Source organism: Cetorhinus maximus, chromosome 6, assembly GCF_964194155.1.
Source record: "Cetorhinus maximus chromosome 6, sCetMax3.hap1.1, whole genome shotgun sequence".
Lineage (NCBI taxonomy): Eukaryota > Metazoa > Chordata > Chondrichthyes > Lamniformes > Cetorhinidae > Cetorhinus > Cetorhinus maximus.
The window spans coordinates 141,972,665-141,995,216 of NC_135884.1; the positions used below are offsets into that span (position 1 = coordinate 141,972,665).

Sequence of the window (22,552 nt, forward strand, 5' to 3'; positions counted from 1 at the left end):
CCTCATGTCCCCTCTAATCCTTCTACCAATCACCTTAAACATCAGATCTAAAAGTTAGCATCTCCAACAATACAGCACTCCCTCACTACTGCACTGGAGTGGCGCTTTAGATTACATACTTATGTTTCTGGAGTTGGGCTTAAGTGTACAACTATCTGACTGGGGTGAAAATGCTATCCACTGATCCAAGGCTGGCATTCAATGTGCGTTGATAAGAAATTACTATCACGATCATGCTCTTGCCTTTCTAGAAGCTTCTTTACACTGCAAATGCAAAACAAAAATACCCACACATTTATCACTCTGTACATGATTTTATTTTTGATTTTTGTCAGAAATTACAGCAATATATTCATAAATACCTAATTACTACATTCAACAAATAATATATTACATTACAATAAATCCAAACAATACACTTAAAACATAATTTTCACAGCATCAGCACCCCCCCACCCCCACCTTGCACCCCCAATTATAGTGGAGGTCTCATCTTCTCCCTCAAAAGAAAATGATATATCGAATGTGCACAGGCTGTAACAGAAGTGCAGAGCTAAAGTCCAATCTAACCAGTGGCAGATTTATAGTTACAATGACCTATAAAGGCAAATCTGCTAGTGAGTAGCAGGTGTGCAACACAGGGAGGTGGGTTATCAGCAGTGGGTCTGATGACTGCAAAGCAGGGATCATGGCTACAAGGTACACACTATTGTTTGTCAACTCTCTTGTGCTTGACCTCAATTCTCGCCAGGTTTGAGGCCAAAGATAGGACGGCAAGTGATTTTGCTGCAGCAGGTGACTCATTGTTGCCCAGAAACTGGCATTTCCACTGCCCATGGGTATTTATCATGACTAATTGCAGCATTTCGGTGGCAAACTGCACTAAATATAGAAATTGGGGGCGGAGGGGGGGAGCGGACATGGCGCTGTTCAGTGAAACATTGGTTCATCAGTCTGAGTGTGAGGGGGCATCTACTTGGCGCCATTGGCATTTGTTTTTGTAGGGCACTTCATTAAATTCTGTGCTAAGTCTTAGAAGATAAATCACAATTGGTCTCAACAAGGCTATACTGTGGCACTCAAGATAGATACACGGTTAGAAGCTGGTTAGAGCATTATCTGGAATTGCTCGCTTTTTATTTAAGCTCATAAGAAACACTGACATTCTTCTTCGGACTGGCAAAGTCACATGACCTCATCTCCCTCCCCCCCCCCACCCTTCTCGGATCTCTGTCCTTGGGTTTCTTACATGGGGTAGGAATGGAACTGTATTTAACTTGATTCCCTCAAGCGCTCACTCCTACAAACAGTGGTATAATCAAGGCCAATTTCTACTCCACCTGAAGATGGCATCTGTGCGATGTTATCCAAGGTAGATGGCATCATAGCCTCAGTAATACTTTACAACAAGTTGAAGAGTCTTGCAAAACACCAGTTTAAAGATGATGATGTCCCTTAGAAATCAAATTTGCAAAAACCCAACAGATCTTTTAGCTTCCCTATTTTAAAGGGACAGATTCTTTTGATTTTCAGCTAGTATTTTCATATCCATTATACCATAAGGATTCTCTTGCCAGATCAAACAGCTGCACTTCAAACTAAAACCCAAACCAGTTCGAGAGCTTGAACAGTAACTATGCAAAAGTACAAAAGAAGATACCAGCTTACCTTATTCCCCTAATGAGTGAGTGTAAAATGCATTGTGTATTCCCTAGCCAAGAGTCCTTTATAGTCAAGAGTGCTGGCTAATGAATATGTTAACCTTCCCAAGTGAGTGTCCATACACAGTTTGATCATCATTTGCAGTTTTAGTTCTAAAATACAAAACCCAAATACTGACTGATGCTATTCGGAATTAGAGAAACGTTCACAACTGTCTTTCCAAAAAAATTAGTGTTCTTGTGATCAAGGAATACAGATTTGATTCAATTGTTATGTTTGGTGCAACTGACGGAGTCTCAATGGCCTTTGGAGACCAAATGCTCACTGGTTGGGTTGGCCTGTAGTACTGACCAGCTTATCATCATTCAGCGGTCTGGGAAATGGTAGCTATTATGGAGATGCTATGAGTCATAGTCTGCCAAGTTGGACATATATTGGTCAGGTTAAAATCATTGGGAAGAAAGTATTTGTATTTAGGGAAGTTCCAGTAAGGAGGGAAGACACGAGCTTTGCAGCAGTTAATGATCAAATTGAGAACCATTGGATAGTACTTGAGATGATTTACCAGTTAAATGCAGTCCATGCGGACTAAAAGACATTTAGCAAGCAATCAGAATATGGTGGCATCAAGTATTAGAACAAGGCTATAATGTGTATTGGAAATATACATCTTAAACCCTTGTAATTATTTCCTAGTCTTTGCATAAAGCAATGACATATATTAATCAAGTCATGCATCATGATTTAGCTACACTGACAATGATGGCAGTTTCTGTATGTTGGTCTATAGATGCTTTGACAGCCAAGGTAAGTGAGTCTAAGGTAACAAATCACATCAAGAGAGAAACCAGCTCGTTGAGATTACTGGTTGCACCCAATATGGGTTTGTAGGAATGGTGGTAAGACCAGCAACCGAGCCCCAGTACAGCAGTAGGATTGACTGGAGACACATAGTGGGTGAGAAGGCACCTGTCATGGTCACTGAATAAATGGATTACCTTAGATTGGGTTTTGGGAAAAGGAGGCTTGTCGAAAGGTTCTAACTGTAGCAAATACATTCAAATCTTACAAGTGGAGTGCATGGGTGAGCATGTATCTTTGCTGTACAGTATAAAGCACCCAAAGGAAATCCTTTCTATCCGTCACAGAATTTCCACCCAATATTTGTAGGTTATTAGAAGAAAATTCATTACCTTCATCAATGCAGAATATTAGCACCATCTAGACTTCAACTTCTAAAGTTGACAAGCAGTGAGAATGATATCCTTGCCTTTCCCTGCTATACCCCACAAGCACTGATGGGCTACGCTATGGTCCCATGGATTACCAGCCACCATCCAGTACCTCACTCAAGTTCTTCTTCCTGTGTGGCAGTGAGTGTCAGAAGAGTTTTACACTGTGTGGGAGCTCAGCTTCTATCCTTGCCCAACATTCATGCACACTGAGGATAATGGTGATCAGGAGCAGGAACTCAGGCTGATTTTCCCTCACTCAGGACACGCGTCGAGTTTCTACTCCTGGCCCAGCGTGGCATCGTGCATCAATCTATAACCTTTCTAATGCACACGGCTCAGTATCACATTGAGAAGGTTGCATCCCGACTGTGCCATTTGGTGAACGTTCTATCTTTACAAGTGGGTCAAGCCTGATGAAGGAAAGGGAATCTATTGGTGGTTTGACATATTATCTCTCCATCATAGAACATCGATGGAGGGTCTGGATTGTTTGCAGTGGAAGACGGGTAATGCAATGAGCTCTCCCTGCAAATACAATAGGAGCAACATATGGCACAAGACTCATTCAGGAAGTGCTGCAATCTGACACTGGGGGCCAAAAGTCCAAGTGATTGGCAGCAGCACTCCCAGGTACAATTCACTTAGCACTTTCAAATAAAAACCCTCTGAAGTGTCTCAGCTCTTAGGGCGTCTGATTTTTGTCTCCTTTAACCTCTTAGCAACCCATACTCATTAAAGAAAAGCACAGTTCAGCCAGTAGGTTGTTGGCTGTGCCTCTTAATCAAGGTAGAATAACTACTGTAAATACTGAGGGGGGGAGGTGGGCAGGGAAACAGGGGTAACAGAGTCCCATCAGTCTCCTCCTCCCCCTGTTGTTTTATATGCTAAGGTTAGGGAAACAGGAATACCAGATAACAATTTGGTGCTTTTTAAAAAAAATGTTCTTAGCCAAGTCGAATTGTGGCTTAATATCAGACTAACCATTCTCATTAGCTCTCCGTTTCAACAAACCTTTATTCTGAAACACCACACTAACTAAAATAGGATGGATGTGCTTCTTTGAATCTTGTAAACGTAGCGACAATTCTTCTGTGGGTAGTGGGAGTATCTATTGTCCCTCACGTAGGGGGAGGAGGTATAGTGGGAGGACCCATCCTCCCTCACACAGGTGGAGGGGAGTATCCCTAAGACAGAGACTCTGAATACTTTTTTTAAAAAAAGAAAGAAAAGCTCATCTGTGAGAAATACTGCTGAATGCTACACCCATCCTGGACTAAAGCCTGGAATCTTTGCAGACAAGTGGACTCATTTGCAGGGTCACAGGTTTTGAATGAATGGAAACAGATATATTTAAATTTTCCATCCCTTTAATTTTTCCTGCCCATCCATGAAGAAAGGCTCAAGGTTAAAAAGCCAACCTTGGGTAAAGAGTGGCACTGTTTATATCTTGCATGGGAGAAGGGTTTGAAAACATGATCAGAACATTAATAGCCATAGAAATGCTTTCCTTTTCCCTTGCCTCTAGATACTGTATTTAATGCCTCAATTTTAAGAGTTTCCAAAGTTGTTTTCTGATGGGACTTTGATCTTGCATTAACGGGAAGGGAGTTTAGAGATTATGGTTACAATGGGTCACATATCTCACAGTACATCATTCTCTTAACTCAGGCCCATTATAAAGATGTTACTGGCCCAATCGAGTGGCTGAGTGTGTGGGGGAACCAAGAATGCACATTTAACCCTTCCAATACTAGGATGTAACAGTCAACCATCAACTGCCAAAGAGTGAACAATCCCCCAAGTGCACACCGCCACCTCGGTCAATGCTCTACAGCTTGATGTGGAGAAAAAGGGAGAGGAACATTTAGAAGTTATTTCTCGTATTCAAAAATGCACCATTTGGACAGGGAGAACCAAGTGGGTGTTTTCACAAGTGCGCCTTAAATGGGAAATTTTCCAAACACGCCGACCACATACACGCCTTCCAATTTCAACGAGCGCTAACTTTCCAAGCGTTAAGACGGGGACATTCTTTTTCATTTTACACGGAGGGGGGATTGAGTGGCCCATTAGAGGCGAGTGCAAATTAGGTACGGAAAAAAAATTACAGTACAACAGGAGAAAAGATAAAGCAGCTGATACAGCCACAAGTCGCAGAGGTGCTCGTCTGACCCAAGCACGTATAAATAACAGGGAAGGGAGGGAGGTGGTGGGGGGGGGGAAGTGGGGTGGGGGTGCCAGCAAAGGCTTTGCATCCTCTTGTACAGGAATCTTAAACTGATGCTACATGAAAACTAGAGTGACAGCGCATGCACCAGTGAAAACGACCTCGCTCTCCAATTTTTTTTGGATTTTTTTTTTAAAAAAAACACTTCAATTTTTTTTTTGTCCTGACCAGCAGCAGTACGAACACTAAAAGCAAGATATTTGCCAAAGCAGAAACATATTAAAAATGGCAAGCTTTAATAACAATAATTAAAGTAATAAAAACATACAAAATCTGTTTTCATTTATATACAGTACAAGGCAAAGCACCTCTTTTTGTGAAAAATCCTTTTTATTTATTTTTAATTAAAAAAAACCCCTGCCCTTCAGGCTGTCATCTATTTTTTTTTATAATGCACACACTCAGCTCTGTAACATGCATCTCTTGTGATTTAAAAGACTCTGGTTTTAAAAGGTACCTTCAATTGCCTTAAGTGCATTTCTCGGTTTTATAAAAAGCCTAATCGTCTGAACGAGTCTCGAACTGTTTGTTGTGCTGTGGCCTGGTCCAGTTGCAGCACGAAGGGGGCCTGAAGGAGAAGCCGGTATTTTGGGTGATTTTTTTTTTTCCCGGGTTGGGGGTTAGGGTGCATGGGGAGTGGGCAGGAGATCGCCAAGGCTTGCAGCAGAAGGATTAACGGAGGGGTTTCTGAGAGGAGAGGTGGAGAGCAAGGTCCTTCAATCATCACACATCGTCAGCATTCGCGGCATTTTTTCCAATGGATTAGGCTCTTCCGTTTCTTGTCTTTTGGGCTACAGGCGTCCGTGCGAGGGATCCGACGGCGACAGCTCACTGCCCACAGTGCTGTGATAAGCCACTCGAGCAAAGTAGTACAGAAAACTGTCCAGTCAGCATGTACATTGGATGTATTAGTGTTGGCTCTGGAGGTCAAAATTAAGTCTTCCCCCCACCACCCCCACCCCCCCAACCTCTCTAAAAAAAACCAAACTGACCTTTTAAAAGGGGTCAGGGGAAGTGGGAGGGGGGGAAACAAAATAACGATAATCAGATATTCAAACAGGCTGAAAATAAAAAGGTTTCCTTAAGCAAATTTATGTAAAAATAGATCCAGAAGTCTCGTTTCGGTTGCATTGCAATGTTCGTTCAGAAAGGCTGATTATCCATTTACCCTTCGCTTCATATGTGGCACGTTTCCTTAGGTCTTGCCTAGAGTATCGATTCCAATGGGAATATTAAATACCAGGATAATAAAATAGTTTCTCTATGCTGTGGCCGAGCTAACAGGGGGGTCACCTTGGGTAGGACTTGAAGTAGCTTCTAGACCAGTGCATCGTCGGCAGTGCAAGGCACTTTCTTAAATGGTCCAGTTCGGATTGGAGTCTTTCCCTTTCTGAGGCAAGTTTCTGTTTCTGAGCCAGAAGTTCCTGCATTTCAAAGAAAACCAGATGCACATTGTAACCAATGATCAGAATCACAATGTTCAGAAGTTGCTTGACCTTGAATTCTTTAAAGTTACTTAACTTCTGCCTATGCTCCTACACTTGTTCACACCATCGGTAGTTTTTGTGAAATATGTGAGCGCCTGCTTTACTTTCAGGTTTTGAATTAAAAATGCGAAATGCAAAAGGAACTTCTGGAATTGTTGCTCATAACCCATATTATTCTGACTCAGGCCGTATAAATGGTTCCCTCATCGTCACTGGGTCACCATCCTGGAAATTTCCACTTAACACCAGTGTGGGACCACCATGAACTCAAGGACTGCTGGGATTCAAGGAAATAGTCCACAGCTGTCCTTTATTCTAGAGATGGGCAAAAAATGTGTCAGCCACATTCCCAGAAATTTGCACCTTGAAGAATTGGGTGTGGCCAGCCAATGGATTTAGATCCCTGAATGGACACAAGAACTTAATGGCTCCCATTTTATTTCCTCCCATTTTATTCCCTGGTCTCCTGATGGTGATGACTGTGGCTGGTCTCACAGGTCAGTGGCTTCCTGACACCCCCCAAAGCCTGTCCACCATCTCCAAGGCACAAGTCAAGAGTGTGATGGAATACTCCCCTCTTGCCTGGATGAGTGCAGCTCCAACAACACTCAAGAACTCGACACCATCCAGGACAAAGCAGCCCGCTTGGTTAGCACCCCATCCACAAACATTTACTCCCTCCACCACCGACGCATAGTGGCAGCAGTGTGCAGAAGGACATGGGCAGCAGATGCTTGGGAACACCGCCACCTGTAAGTTTCCCTCCAAGCCAAATGCCATCCTGACTTGGAAATATATCGCCGTTACTTCATGGTCATTGGATCGAAATCCTGGAACTCCCTCCCTAACAGCACTGTGGGTGTACCTACACCACATGGACTTCATCGACTCAAGAAGGCAGCTCACCACCACATTCTCAAGGGCATTTAAAGATGGGCAATAAATGCTGGCCTAGCCAGCGACGCCCACATCACATAAATGAATAAAAAAAAACTGGCATCTGTAAAGACTTCCCAGAGGCTTTTGTGAAATAACGCAGTCATGCTTACTGAGCAGGATAGACAGGCTCATGCATTGAAAAGAGGGCAAACCCATCTCACTGATGCCCCAAAGCAAAACCCAGTTTTCTTAAAAGCATATATTAAGACACCCTTTACATGCAGTACCTTCATATTATCAGTATTCTCTAGTATTACCATTTAGATAGGGGGCCCATGATTATTAATCCATCTGAAAAGGGGGCCTTGGTTCAAAAAGTTTCTGTACTGCTGCCCTGGGCTGTGGCTATTCTTCAGATGGTGAGGCCATTTGATAGTGCACCAAACCCCTCCCTCATTCCACATCCAGCCAGAGTGACCAGAAGCATGAACCATGGCTACTTCACACCCCCTTCCCACCTCACTTAGTAGCCCAGGGACACTGAGGCTAAGTATTATATCCCAAACTATTCCCCCGCCACACCCCCCTGCCCAGTCCAATCTGTACACAATGAAGTAGAACCTGCATCCTGAGTATTCAGGGCATTTGTCAACTTGGCTGTCATGGGATTTATAGGATCATCGAATGGTTGCAGCACAGGAGGTGGCCAGTTGACCCTTCATGTCTGTGCCCACTGTCTGCATGAACAATTCACCTACTGCCACTCCCCGCTTTTTTGCCATAGTCCTGCAAATTTTTCCCCTTCTGTTAATGATCCCCTTCTCCTTTGAAAGCCAGGATTGAATCTGCCTCCACTACACTCCTTAGGTTGAAAAACATTCCAAACAGCCGACTTTGGAAATCAACGTTCATAAAGAGACTTTCGCCACTTCATGATGGGAGATACAATTTAATTTTCCAAAGAAGAGGGGCATGTTCAGGATTAAGCTTGTCCAGTGAAAAAAATCTATTCATGGTTCAAAGCTCCTCATATCTATTACACAGGGTGGTAATTTGGCACGTGCCCAATACTATCGAGTGGGCAGCGGCGTCTTTAAGGATTGCTGACTGGTCACATCGCTCAACACAATAGGTGAAACACGTTCCAACTGCTGAACCATCAGCCCTTGAAAGCTAGATCAGGCTCCTAATGGGTTAATGAGGCAGCATTTTCTGCTGCTCTGATCTGCCCACTTCAAAGAGCTCCCCAAGGTGCTTGGGGTAAGTTCTGCACCCCAATCTTCCCATGTTGTACCCTCCTGTTCCCACCAAGATCAGGAATGGAAATCAGCCCGATTAGCAATCCATTGTAAACAAGTGGATTTTTATAAAACGTTTCTTCTTAGCACTTACCGACATACTGAGGGAAAGCTGTTCTGCGGTCAGGCTAAGGTTATAGTGAAAGGTTTCCAGACGCCTGCACTGGGCCTGTAGAATTTGCCTCTCGACATTTTGTTCTGAAATTAAATGATAATTTTGGAGTTATTTCATTTCTTAAAAGCATAAACTCGCCACCGAACTGTTGGCACGCTGCTGTAACACAAGAGATTGATGAGTCCTGGAACTCTCACATTAATACTTGAAACAGTCAACGGCAATACAAGGCCATTCAGCCCTTTAAGTTCATGCCTTCCATTGCCTTTGAAGAAAGCTTTTCTTCTGATGAGGATGCAAGGTTTGTTTTCTTTGATACAATCCTTTGCGTTCTCCCCAGGTTTCCTTCCACTCCCGAGGGCACTGACCCATCCTGGGGTTATTGGTTGCTCTCTGATACCTCATCATTATTGGCTATTGGTTGTCCTCTGATCGGGTATCTCAGGAAAGTGGCCATTCTTGATGTGAGGCAATGAGTGTCAAAAGAGTGTTCAAATATGGGGTTACTGTAGCTGACTCTATTCTTGTTCCCATCTGATGCCATTATGCAAGCACAGTATTGAACCCTGGCTGATTTATTTTTTTTTTACATCCAGACTACCATCATCTGGAGTGAGATGAGCTAACTTAGCTTGGACTGAACCTGGGATCTTCTTGCACTAAGATAAAAACAAAATACTGCGGATGCTGGAAATCCAAAACAAAAACAGAATTACCTGGAAAAACTCAGCAGGTCTGGCAGCATCGGCGGAGAAGAAAAAAGTTGACGTTTCGAGTCCTCATGACCCTTCAGGTTTTTCCAGGTAATTCTGTTTTTATCTTCTTGCACTATGTGACTGTGTACCAAGCCCAGCAGTATCTTTATCAACTGAGCCATCACAATAGCAATCACTACACTCTCCTTTTCTGACCTCATTGAATCAATTGAACAAACTTTCTCACCCAAACACCTGATCCCATTAAGAAACCTTTACAAATATTGTGCAATGAATTTAAGGTGGAGAACAGCAATTTATTGTAATGGCTCTTTAATGATGTGACAGGAAGTCTTGTGGTGCAGGTGATAGCATCTCTATCTCTGGGCCAGAAGTTCCAGGTTCAAGTCCCACACTAGGACTTGTTGGCCATGGAAGGAGTGTTCATGCTCACTGGACTGATAATCAGCCTGGAAATCCTTCCATTACCTCCCCGCTATACCCCAAAGGGGATAAAAGTGCGTGTGAAGATGCGCTAAAAAAAAAGTGACCTAAGAAGCATCGCCTCTGACTAAAATGATGAGTAAACAAATGAAATATCAGGCTTCAGCATAAATACTAATCTACTATCAATTGAGTATTATTTCAGCAGCATCTTCCAGCTCCATAGCTCTTGTTGCCGAGGCTTGAGAGCTGCAGCTCTAGATCGCCCACCATCCTGTCTTGGACACACCTTCCCTCTGTTGTTCTGGGTCAATACTTTGGGAATCCTCTATCCAAGCCCATTGGAACAGCACCAGCAGCACATGGATGGGCTAGTTCAATGGGAGGTTCTACCACCACTTTACCAGGGCCACATGGAATGGACAATAAATGCAAGGCTTGCCCATTTCTTGAAAAATGATTTAAAAATGAGACTGTGATTCAAAATTGGGGCAGTCCTGTCAATTGCTTGGTGGAAACCTTGTTGAACCCCCTGTGCCTTAGATTAAACCTGCACTGTGTACAGAGCACAACCTGGTTACACAAACCAGTGATCCCCAATATTCACCCCAAGGGGGGAGTCCTCAGCTGGCCTCAGGAGGAATTACATATGAGAGTGTTTGATGTGTACAGCACGTTTCTTTCACAAACGCTCTCAATGACGATTTAGTCACTAGAAAAGTTGGCAGCAGATATGGCTACTTTTGGTCCACGGGTGTAATTGAAAAGGCACCATCTTGGCCCACTTGGTGGCACTCCCACTTGCGAGTCCGAGGGGGCGTGAACTCAAACCCCACTCCAGGACTTGAGAATGTCAGTAAGGCTGTCAATCCCCAGAGAAGCTCTGAGGGGGTGCTATACGGTTACACCTGTGGATGAGATATTAAATCGATTCCCAGCTTCCTGCTCTGACATTGGTAGATCCCTTGGCACTTTTCACAAAAGATCAGGGATCAGGGAGATCTCCTGGTGTTTCGTTGACATTCCTCCGCTAGTGAGCACTACATTGCTGTGGGGAAAAATGGCTGCTGTTGTTGGCCTAGTAACAGTCACTGTACATCATACTCAGAGTATGAAGAAATGTGATAAGCGGCTAGATCAATGCAGTTGACTATTCATCCTTTCGGGCTCGAACGTTAAGTGATTTGTTCTAACTTTAGTTTCTTTTCAAGCAGCAGAGTTGATTTTCCTGAGGCAAAGCCCGGGCTGACACTCAGTGCAGCTCTGAGGGAATGCTGCATTATTGGCAGCAACGGCCCGTGAGTGGGGGATTAAGCCCAAGCTCTGTGGTTTCTCCGGAGCAGTTACCAACTGAGGACTGTGGGTTGTGGTTAGAGCAGTATGGCCCTAGTGCTGTTTGGGCAGTTAGAGGGAGGAGGAGACAGTATTGCGGTTCAACTGACCTCGTTCACTCACCTCATTGAAATGCACAATTCCTGCCCATGGTTGTGGCAGGCTCAACAAACTACACAACACAAATTGCTGGTGTGTACACTGCTCGGCAATTTTGCTTTCACTATTTCATGGGATGGGAGCGTCAATGGCAAGGCCAGCATTTATTGCCCATCCCCAGTTTCCCTTGAGGATGTGGTGGTGGTGGAGGGGATGGTGGCGTAAGTGTAATATGAACATATGAATTAGGACCAGGAGTGGGCCATTTAGCCTCTCAAGCCTGCACTCCCATTTGATAAGATCATGACTGATCTGATTGTGGAATCAAGTATCTAACTCAGCCTTAAAAATATTCAGTGACCCTGCCTCGACTGCTCTCTGGGAAAGAGAATTCCACAGGCAAATGACCCTCAGAGAATTTCTTTTTCTTTATTCTTTCATGGGATGTGGGCCAGCATTTGTTGCTCATCCTTAATTGCTCTTGAACTGAGTGGCTGACTAAGCCATTTCACAGGATAGTTAAGAGTCAACCACAATTGCTGTGGGACTGGAGTCACACGTAGGCCTACATGTGACTTCAGGCCTAGAGTAATATGGTTGGTTATTAACTTCCCTCTGAAATGGCCTAGCAAGCCAGCCAGTTGTACCAAACCCCCACAGCGTACCTTCGACGTATTCCTGGTAAGCCTCAAAGACAGCTTCAATGCCCTGCCATTTTGAATGGAAAGGTCTCGAGTCTTCCTCTTCCTCATCGTCTTCATTGTCGGATTCCTCCTCGCGCTCGCACACCATCCCTTTCCTGGTCTGGGTGGCAGCATGCTGGCCGTTCTGATGTGTAAACAGTGTTCCGCTGGCGGAGTGCATCTCTGGAATGTTGTAGCGGACAGAAGCGTCTAGCTTGTGGTTTTGTTCCGCGGTTAGTGTCGCCGTGGTACCTGAAAGAGAAACGAAGGTCAGAAAAAAAAAAGAAAAATCAACATTTCGAAAGGATGGGATGATACACTGGGGTAGTAAGAAGGTGGCATCAATCTCGAGAATGCTCACTTTGATGACTTGCTGAACTGCACCTGAACATGAATCAGCACCTTTGACTCATACAGACCAGCAGGTCATCCAAGTGGACCTGCATCAGAAAGCTATATTGGGCATCCTGTCCCCAACAACCATTTACCTTCCAGCACACGCTTGCACACAGAACAATTAGGAGTTTCTGCATTCACACTGAAGCACTGGTTCTAACTGGAGTGCCCTAATCAATCAGCAAACTTGGTGATTGACCTTGGCATCTTCCTAGAATGCACTTACTCACTGGGTCAGCACAGATCTTGTCTTGTCCAGCTGTTAATGAAATGCACACTGTGTAACTCCTTTCTCTCAACTTATTTGGGCAGCTGTTACCTCCCTCCAATTGCCTTGCTTTAATTAATGTTCTGTCACTCCCTTTGTCATTCCATTTTATAAGGCCACTTGACATCCAGTCAGCTTAATGCCTTAAATCAAGAGTGGTTATACTGATCACGGTGAAACAGGGACTTGCATTCAGCTGTTATAGTTTGCCTGTGTTTATCTAGGTCTGAATTTCAGCCAGAAGAGTAAGGCGAACGAATAAAAAGTGTAAACAAATAATCATTTGCAATTACTGCAGGGAGACATGTTCATAATTTCCCTTTGCTAGAAAGGCAGCTGGTTAATTGGATGCTTTGAGAGGGAGCACTCACCTCCATCAGGCTCAACCCCAGCAGGGGTTTAGCTTCCTGGTGCAAGAAACTGTTGCTAAATCACACAGATTTTACAGGAAGCAGCAATCTATGTGAAAATCATGTGCAGCACTTGCAACCAGTCTCCTCCCCCACTTTCCAACAACCAACACTCATCAAGAGGTAAGGTTGCTGAGGTCATTGAACATGGAAAGAACAAAAGAACTAGCATTCCTATCACAACCTCCAGACGCCCCAGAGCGCTTTACAGCCAATGGAATACTTCAAATGTAGTCACGGCAGCCAATTTTGCGCACAGCAAGGTCCCACAAACAGCAATGTGATAAATGACCAGCTCACCTGTTTTCGTGATGTTGAATGAGGAATATACTATGGTTCAGGACAGGACCCCTGGGAGAACTCCCCTTATCTTTTGAATCTCAGCGAGGGCAGGTGGGCACCTCCTTTAACGTCTCACCCAAAACAGGCCACCTCTGACAGTGCAGCACTCCCTCGGTACTGCACTAGATGCTGTGCTTATGTCTCGGGAGTGGGACTGGAACGCAAAACCTTCCGACTCAGAGGCGAGAATGCTACCACTGAGCCAGCGGAATGCAATAACACGGTGAGGGTGAAGTGCCGCGTTCTCCTGACGGCTTTGGCAGCTACACGGCAATGGCCTCTCTGGTTCTCAGCTGGAGAGATCACAAGGCACCTGGTTCAGCGGCGGCTCTGTGCAGGGAGGTGGCGATGGGTGGTTGACACCTATTTGTACAGGGGAGCCCCAGAGGTGGTCCCCAACTCGCTTTCCGACAGCAGCCCATGCAACTAAAGCTGTTGGGCTACCCACTTGGTCTGGGCCTCCCCTGGCCGCATGCAAAATAGCGTTGGGGGCGCGAAGAGGCTCCTAAGTGGCCATTAAGGCATCAATAGGCCCAAGGGGTGGGCGGGCTGCCTAACGCCTTCACCGCCTCCCGTAAAATGGGAGACAGGTCAGGGTGGGCGGGTAGGCAGCGATGGATTTTACAAGCCCCCACCCCCTCAAACGCCCGCAGGGGGGGCGGTAAAATCCAACCCAATATCTAAACAGTCTTTTAAGTTACCAGCTGGTTTTCTGAAGATGCTAAGGGAACAGGGGATTCACAAGCTGGCTTGGATAGTGGAAAATGACAGTCACACTATCTAGGGTATCCCAGCCATTGGGTGGAATCTCCCCGATCCCCCAGCGGTGGACTTCAAGTTGGGACTGGGAGGAAATTTAAGATATGAGGGCAATGGGTCAGCGATCGACACGTTCCTGCCTCAGAGCGATCTTGCCATTGGCAAAACATCAAAAGCAAAGTCTGCCTGCCTGACAATGGCAGGTGGCTACACGGCATATTTAACCGCCCAACTATAGTCCCGATTATGGACAATGCCGGGATTTTGCCGTCGAGGCCAAAGTCCAGCAGGTGCCTGAAGGCCGCTTGCCGGCGGTAGGCCAAGGGGAGGCCTCCTGCACTTACTCATCCACTGGTACACAGGGATCTGTGGGCTGCAGCCGTCGGAGGGGATTCACCGCTACAGGGGTGGCCTGTCAGCCGGGACCACGTTTTAATTTAAAAAACTAAGTACCTCATCAGAGCGTTCTTGGAAATGGAGGCTCTCGTGTTCTCCCTCAAGCTCCACCTCTGGCAGTGGGGCTGCTGGCCTCCTGAAGGCTGCAGGCCCACTGAGTTGGCAGGCAGCCTCAGGAACCCACCCCACTATTCCTTAGCGGCGCTGCTAGCAAGTGTGGAGTCAAGACCCAGAAATGGTCCTGCCCCACGATTATTGAATTATTTATAAAGGGTGTAAGATTCTGCCCGTTGACTTCAGTATAAAGTGGAATAGGTGAGGTTCTCAGTCTCCAGTGCTCGCTTGAAAAACCCCTAAATGTGATCGTCACAGAATAATGACAGAGTGTGGTAGCTTTCCACCAACCCCCACCACCACCACCATGGCAGAACAATATCAACCCTACCCTCCCAGGGATAGTACTTGAACAAGATAGCAGCTGGGGTTGACATTGGAGGGGGGGGGAGTAACTTAAAATGGTGGATAATGGGTGTCACACAGTCAGGTTTAATTTGATAGTTCAAATGGATGTTAAAAATCCCATGGAATTAACTGAAAGTATTCTCCTTCCATCAACATCATCAAAATACTGACTGCTGTTTGCATGAACATTATAGGTGGAAAACGGCTGCAGAACTAAGTGCATTGCAAAATATAATTAATTGCATGAACTGTTTTTGGATGTTTTGCTGTTTGAATTTAACTTTATTTACCATTAGATATCTATCAGTACATTAAGCCTCATCATAACAATATAGTTTGGGGCTATTAGACTGCGACAGACTAGCAGTGAGGTAAACCATACTTGATCTAAGACAGTTTAAAGTCGGTGACGCACAATTAGCTGCTGTATTTTCCTTCAGGAGAATAAAAGCAGGCGCCCATTCCCCATGATTTATTCCCACTTACCTTTATGCTTCTGTAATGCTCGTTGTGTGGACTGTAGCACAGACTCGTGAAACTGCTGGGCAAAGTCCTCCGCCATGAACACTTCCCAGGGCTTGCTCTTCTCATTCAGGCTGTGCACAGCAGCAGAGTTCTCCTTCTGCAGGGCCCCCGTGGCATTAGTCAGCACGCTCACTGTTCTGCCCCCGACAGGCCCTTCCAGCGGCCTACTTTTGTCGCCGTGCAGGCCCGGCTCCTTTGGCCTCACGGTCGCCTCCGAGGCTTTAGGTGGCTCCAGTCGGATCGGCTCGGCGCTCTTCCGCAGTTCTGGCAGGGAGGGGACAGCGGGGGCGGCACTCGGCGGCCGGTCGGAATCGGCGGCTGGATGCACGTTCGACGAATCGGCCGCGGAAACTACAGAAGGGGGAAAACCCGCAATGAGTTTTAACGTGGGTACTTTCCAAAGTCAGAAGAGAAAACGCTCTTCAGTGTTGCAGGATTCTGCTCAAAGTGCACTCCAGGAGTGAATACCGGTTTTTGAGAAGGGATTTTATTTTTTTAAAAAAACAGTTGCCTCATCTTTCATCAGAAGGTGATGACCAATGTTCCCACTAAGCGGTGTGGGTGCATGGCTCTGCAGTAGCCTGAAAGGTAACACATAAGCCCTGCTCTGTGAGAAATAACAAAGTGTGAGGTGATACACTTTGGAAGGAGTAATTTGACAAGTATTCAATGAACGGCATGACACTAGGAAGTTCTGAGGAACAAAGGGACCTTGGCGTGCGTGTCCATAGGTCTCTGAAGGCGGAGGGGCATGTTAGTGGGGTGGTGAAAAAGGCATATGGGATACTTGCCTTTATCAATCGAGGAATAGATCACAAAAGTAGGGAGGTCATGTTGGAGTTGTATAGAACCTTGGTGAGGCCACAGCTGGAGTGCTGTGTGCAACTCTGGTCGCCACATTATAGGAAGGATGTGATTGGAGGGGGTGCAGAGGAGATTCACCAGGATGTTGCCTGGGATGAAACATTTAAGTTATGAAGAGAGGTTGGATAGACTTGGGTTGTTTTCGTTGGAGCAGAGAAGACTGAGGGGCGATCTGATTGAGGTGTACAAGATTATGAGGGGCATGGACAGGGTGGATAGGGAGCAGCTGTTCCCCTTAGTTGAAGGGTCAGTCACAAGGGGGCATAGGTTCAAGGTGTGGGGAAGGAGGTTTAGGGGGATGTGAGGAAAAACTTTTTTACCCAGAGGGTGGTGATGGTCTGGAATGCACTGCCTGGGAGGGCGGTGGAGGTGGGTTGCCAGGATGAGCACTTGGTACATCATAACATTCAAGGCTATGGGGCAAGTGCTGGTAAATGGAATTAGGTAGGAAGTCAGGAGTTTCTCACGTGTCAGTGCAGACTCGATGGGCTGAAGGGCCTCTTCTGCACTGTGATTCTGTGTACAGCCACACAAGTACATTTAGAGGAGCTGTGCATTGAATAAAATAGGCTGTGCACAGCAACTAATTTTAAAAGAAACATCAGTGATGTCTGGTACTGCGGTATGGTTCAATTGGTAACCGCAGTGCTCTCCGGTAAACCCACACTCAGGTGGGCAGTCTGTTGTGAGAGTTTGGCCAGCAAATGTCAGGTGGCCTATTTGAGTGCCTCACAGCCAAGCCTGATCCAATCCCCACCAGACATTCACACATGGGCTCATGTTAATGGCTAGCAAGTCCTTCCTTATTCCTCCATTCACCTTTTGCCCAGAGGAGACCAGCTAACCCAGTAGAGATTGGAAGTTGAACCTAGGCTTTCTAGATTTTTTTTTATTATTCGTTGATGGGATGTGGGCATTGCTGCCTAAGCCAGCATTTACTGCCCATCTCTAACTAAGGGTCAACCACATTGCTGTGGTTCTGGAGCAATGGGGGGTCTGGAGCCACATGTAGGCAAGACCGGGTAAGGATGACAGATTTCCCTCCCTTAAAAGGACATTAGTGAACCAGATGGGTTTTTGCAACAATGGTTTCATGGTCATCATCAGATTTTTGCAAATTCAAATTTCGCTATCTGCCATGGTCGGATTCGAACATGGGTCAACAGAGCATTGTCCAGGGTCTCTGGAACACTAGTCCAGTGACAATACCACTATGCCACCGCCTCCCCCATTTGTACGGTTTGGGACTACATTATGCTGTGCTTTGCTGATAGACACCCCGATCTCCACATACAGTTACCTTCCCCAGTGGCCAATAAGCCTCTGGGCCTTGGCTAGTTTTAACTTTCCCTAGGCCGCAGGTACTGGGAGATAATTGCACTGCCCCCAATGCTATCCCGGGCCAAGATCAGTTATCTCAACACAAATCAGAGATCAAACCTCGAAGCCCCTGATCAGCCAACTCAGTACCATTGATTTAATCACCAACCACTGGACCACATCACATTAATTTAGGGGTTTGGGCACACAGCGGCCATCACTCTGGCCAAAGGCGCAGAGAAAGGCGAGGCCTAAAAATGCCATGTCAGCACCTCATGTCTGCCTAATCTGGGGTTTGTAGGTGGTGTGATGTGGCATTTCTCCACTTGTGAAATTTGAAGGCCTCCCAAACATTAACCATTGAGCCGAGATACTCTAAACCCCACAGCTACAGGTCACTACAATATTACTCCTGAAATGGGAGATCCACCCGCACCAGCACCCCCAACCCCAAAGCTCTGAGCATAACAATGTTATACACAACCCCCTGCAACCTAAGATTTTCTGAGTGTCACTGCTATGGTGCCCCCAACATCATCCACATAAACCAAGATGCTCCAAACCCCATGACTCTGGACCATCCCAACGTTACTCCTGACACAGAGATGCTCTGATTGTCCAGACGCCCTGAAGCCTGCTCCAGATTTTAACTGAGATGTAGCGACTCCAATCTCCGTTAACTGCAGGTCACCCCTACGTCATCAATGGGGTCACTGCCTTTGGTCAAGTTTAAAACCGGACTGCGACTAAGTTATGACTTTTCTTGCCCATGAAAATTCACTGAAGCCACTTAATCGCTTTCAGCTTATAAGACAGAGAAGTAAATGGATAAAATGGAATTCCAACCCAAAAAGCAGAATGTTATATTTGGTTTATAAGCAAAATACAATTTTGGGGGAAAAGATGAGGCTCATTTTCTTCTCAGGTTGAATAAGTTGGGTTGGGGGGGCAGTGGGAGGTGAAAAGCGATCATGTCTGTGCTTCCTCTCTCACTGGTTTCCTGACAGGCTCATGAGCATAATTTTGGCAGGTTCTACCAGGGAAGGAAAGACAAATGCTTCGAGGTAAAAGGAAAGAAATAGATGGAGGGAAAGGAAAGGCGGAGAAATATATGGAAAGTGAAACAGAGATGGGCATAGAAAAACACGTGAAGGATGAAGTTGCTTTTGGGTAGGCGATGAGGAGTCCAAAATTCCCCTCCCCCAGCCCCACCCGTAGCCACTATAATGCCAGAGGAAAGTCACCCCAAGATGCATTTCCAGCTACATTCAGATTAAACCAGTCTCGTAAACTAGTTACAGAAGGATCTCTTGAAGAGGTCAACACTCACCATTCTGAGATGAGCTGGGACTGCTACATGATGGAGGAGCGAGATATTTAAAAGGTGCTTCTGAAGGTCGTGTCTTCTGTTTTATGGAATGGATCATTTCTATTAGGGTCTCCTTTTCTGCGGGCGTGAGAGAGAGAAACACCAATAAATAACAAGGTTAGCACTGAGCTTTAAAGAAGTAGAAAATTCAAGAAAGAAGTTCGACCATGTGTGATACGCTGTCTCTAAAGAGCTGGGGGCTGTTGGTGCTGAGATAAGACAGTAGCCAAGTGTAGGTTTAAGACCCACTCAACATGAAACCTCAGTCTGACTGAGATCAAAGGTGCATGCACCCCCCACCACCCCCACACTCCACCCCCCCCGCACCCACACTCCCCCAATGCAAATGGTGGAAGGGATGGTTAATATCTTATGATTTTAGCTGGAAGATTCTTTTAAGGTTTTCATTAACAATACTTGCATTTATATCGCACCATGATTACATTATCGGAACAGCTCAAAGTACTGCATCTAATGAATTCCTGCTGGTGGCAGGAGCCCTATTCAATGTTGACTCAGTAGTAGCACACTCACATCTGAGTGGAGGGAGCAAAAATGAGCAGAGTGGGTAAAACACCTGGAATAGAGAATTAATATGGGAGGAAACTGTCATGGCAGCCAAACAGGTGTCAGCCATGGCTCAGTTGGCACCACTGTCGCCTCCCAGTCAGAAATTCATGGGTTCAAATCCCACCCTGGAGGCTTGAGCACAACATCTAGGCTGACACTCTAGTGCAGTACTGAGGAAGAACTGCACTGCCAGGCGTGCTGTTTTTGGATAAGACAATCTTTCTTTGACTCCTTCTTCCCCTCCTGGACCTCCATCATATATGGTCAAATGATCTGTGACACCGGTAGAGCTAAATGTAAGGAGTGGAAATATGGATGAGATACCAGACAGTCATTAGGACGAAAAAGAGCCCTTAATTTTTCGGGAGGCAGGATAAGGGGAGAGGTTCAGTGGGGTGGGGAAGGAGACAATGGAGGTGAGGTGGGTGGGTAGAGAAATAAAATGATCCAATTGGAATAAACTTAACAGGCTCCAACGAGAGGCTGATTGACTATTGTTGTCTGGAGCTGCCCGTTAGTGAGGAACACTCAATGGTAAGAAGCACGCTTTACCTTTCCTTTTCTCTGGGAGTATGTGCGCAAGGCTAAAAGACGTCAGGAATCGCTTCTTCTCTGCGAGGTCAGGAGTGCTGTTCATTTCATCTGCACTGTACTTGCTGGTGGGCAGGTGCCGTGGCGAGGGCACCTGGCGCTTGTTAGGGATGGGCGGCGGCGAGGGGCTCCGTTCCATCAGCATCCGCCGCCTCTTGCGTCGCTTCTGCTTCAGCAGCTCCTCCCTCTGGGCCTGGGTGGTCAAACTGAACACTCTCAGAAAATCCAGTTTCTAAAACAACAGAGACAGGTTGGCATTAACTCGGCAGCCTCGAGAGTAAAGGAAGGGAACACAGGAGATAGAGTTGTGCAGACGGGTTCGAAATGAGATGACAGGACTGACTAAGTTCCTTTTCTGCTTCTTATGCTATTCATATTTCTTGACAATATCTCACTGATGGTTTCCAAAAAGGAATTGGTTAAAATACCTGAAGGAGTAAACATTGGTTGGGCCTGGCGGAGGTTGGGGGAGGGAAGGCGGGGTGGGTGTGGAGACTTGCATTTATATGGCGCTTTTCATGGCTCTCAGATGTCTCAAAGTGCTTTGCAGCCAATGAAGTACTTTCTGAAGTGTAGTCACTGTAGTAATGGAGGAAACAGCAGCCAATTTACCCTGAGCAAGCTCCCACAAACAGCAATGTGATAATGAGCAGATAATCTGTTTTTTGAGGGATAAATGTTGGTCAGTGCAACACTCCTTCAGTACTCCTGAATGTCAGGCTTGATTTTTAAAAAATTCATTCATAGGATGTGGGCTTCGCTGGCTGGGCCAGCATTTATTGCCCATCCCATTTTCGTGCAGAAGCCCTGGAATTGGCTTGAACCCGGAACCTTGTGATTCAGAGGAAGTGTGCTCCCAACCGAGCGATGGCTGACACACAGAAGGAAGCAGAGCCGAGGAATGGGACTAATTGCAAAGCTCTTTCAGAGAATAACTACAGCATGATGGGTTTAATGGCCTCTTTCTGTGCTATAAGATTCTATGATGAGCTCCCCTCATCCTACATCTTTTTGCCATTCCCTGGAGCATAGAACAGTCTCCCTACCCCTCTGAATATTCAATACAAGTCACAACACAAGTATAATGCAATACTCTCCACTTGCCTGGGTGGGTGCAGCTCTGACAACACTCAAGAAGCTCAACACCATAGAGGACAGTGCAGCCAATGTGACCTGTACCCCATTCACCACCTTAAACATTCACTCCCTCCACAACTGGCGCACAGTGGCAGCAGTGTGTGCCATCTACAAAATGCACTGCAGCAACTCACCAAGGCTCCTTCAACAGCACTTTCCAAATTCGCAACCTTTACCACCTAAAAGGATGAGGGCAGCAGGCACGTGGTGACACACCATCCTGACTGGGAGCAATATTGCTGTTTCCTCACTGTCACTGGCTCAAGATCCTGGAATTCCCCCCCTAAAAGCACTGTGGGTGTACCTACACCACATGGATTGCAGCGGTTCAAGAAGGCGGCTCACCACCACCTTCTCAAGGGCAATTAGGAATGGGCAATAAATGCTGGCCCAGCCAGTGACACCCACATCCCATGAACAAATAAAACGATTCTGATTATTATACGTGGTTGGATGGTAAGGATTTTTATAACTAGATTGTTGCACATCTACTGTCTACATAGAATACCGCCTAGTCCTGAATCTAAAATTGTGGGCAGGGCAGGACATGATGATTAACGCTCAAATTCTTATCCATAAATATAAGATGGTCACTAATAAATCCAACTGGAAATTCAGCCAAAATGTCTTTAACCAGAAGGTGGTGAAAATGTGGAACTTGCTCTTCCAGTTGCCACAGGAAGTTGTTGAAGCAAGTAGCATAGATGCATTTCAGGGGAAGCACAGGAGGGAGAATGGAGTAGAGGTTATGTAGACAGGGTGAGATGTGGTAGAGTGGGAGGAGGCTTGTGTGGAACGTAAGCACTGACATGAACCTGTCGGGTTCACAGAATCACAAAGTGCAGAAGAGGTCCTTCGGCTCATCGAGTCTGCACTGACACGTGAGAAACACCTGACCTACCTACCTAACCCCATTTACCAGCACTTGGTCCATAGCCTTGAATGTTATGACGTGCCAAGTGCTCATCCTGATACTTTTTAAAGGAT

At 45.9% G+C, this 22,552-nt stretch overlaps 1 protein-coding gene across 7 annotated transcripts in view; it reads right to left on the reverse strand.

The window, feature by feature from the left end:
- Positions 1-294: 294 nt before the first annotated feature.
- Positions 295-22,552, reverse strand: part of gse1b (Gse1 coiled-coil protein b) — a 599,837-nt gene continuing 577,579 nt past the window's right edge. For all 7 annotated transcript variants that reach the window (XM_078544609.1, XM_078544608.1, XM_078544607.1 and 4 more), the window contains 6 exons: positions 20,390-20,660; positions 19,229-19,345; positions 15,676-16,065; positions 12,139-12,408; positions 8,883-8,986; positions 295-6,548 (listed from right to left, as the gene is read on the reverse strand). In XM_078544609.1, coding sequence (XP_078400735.1) covers positions 6,414-6,548; positions 8,883-8,986; positions 12,139-12,408; positions 15,676-16,065; positions 19,229-19,345; positions 20,390-20,660 — 1,287 coding nt within the window. In that variant the 3' untranslated portion in view covers positions 295-6,413. The remainder of the gene's footprint in view (positions 6,549-8,882; positions 8,987-12,138; positions 12,409-15,675; positions 16,066-19,228; positions 19,346-20,389; positions 20,661-22,552) is intronic.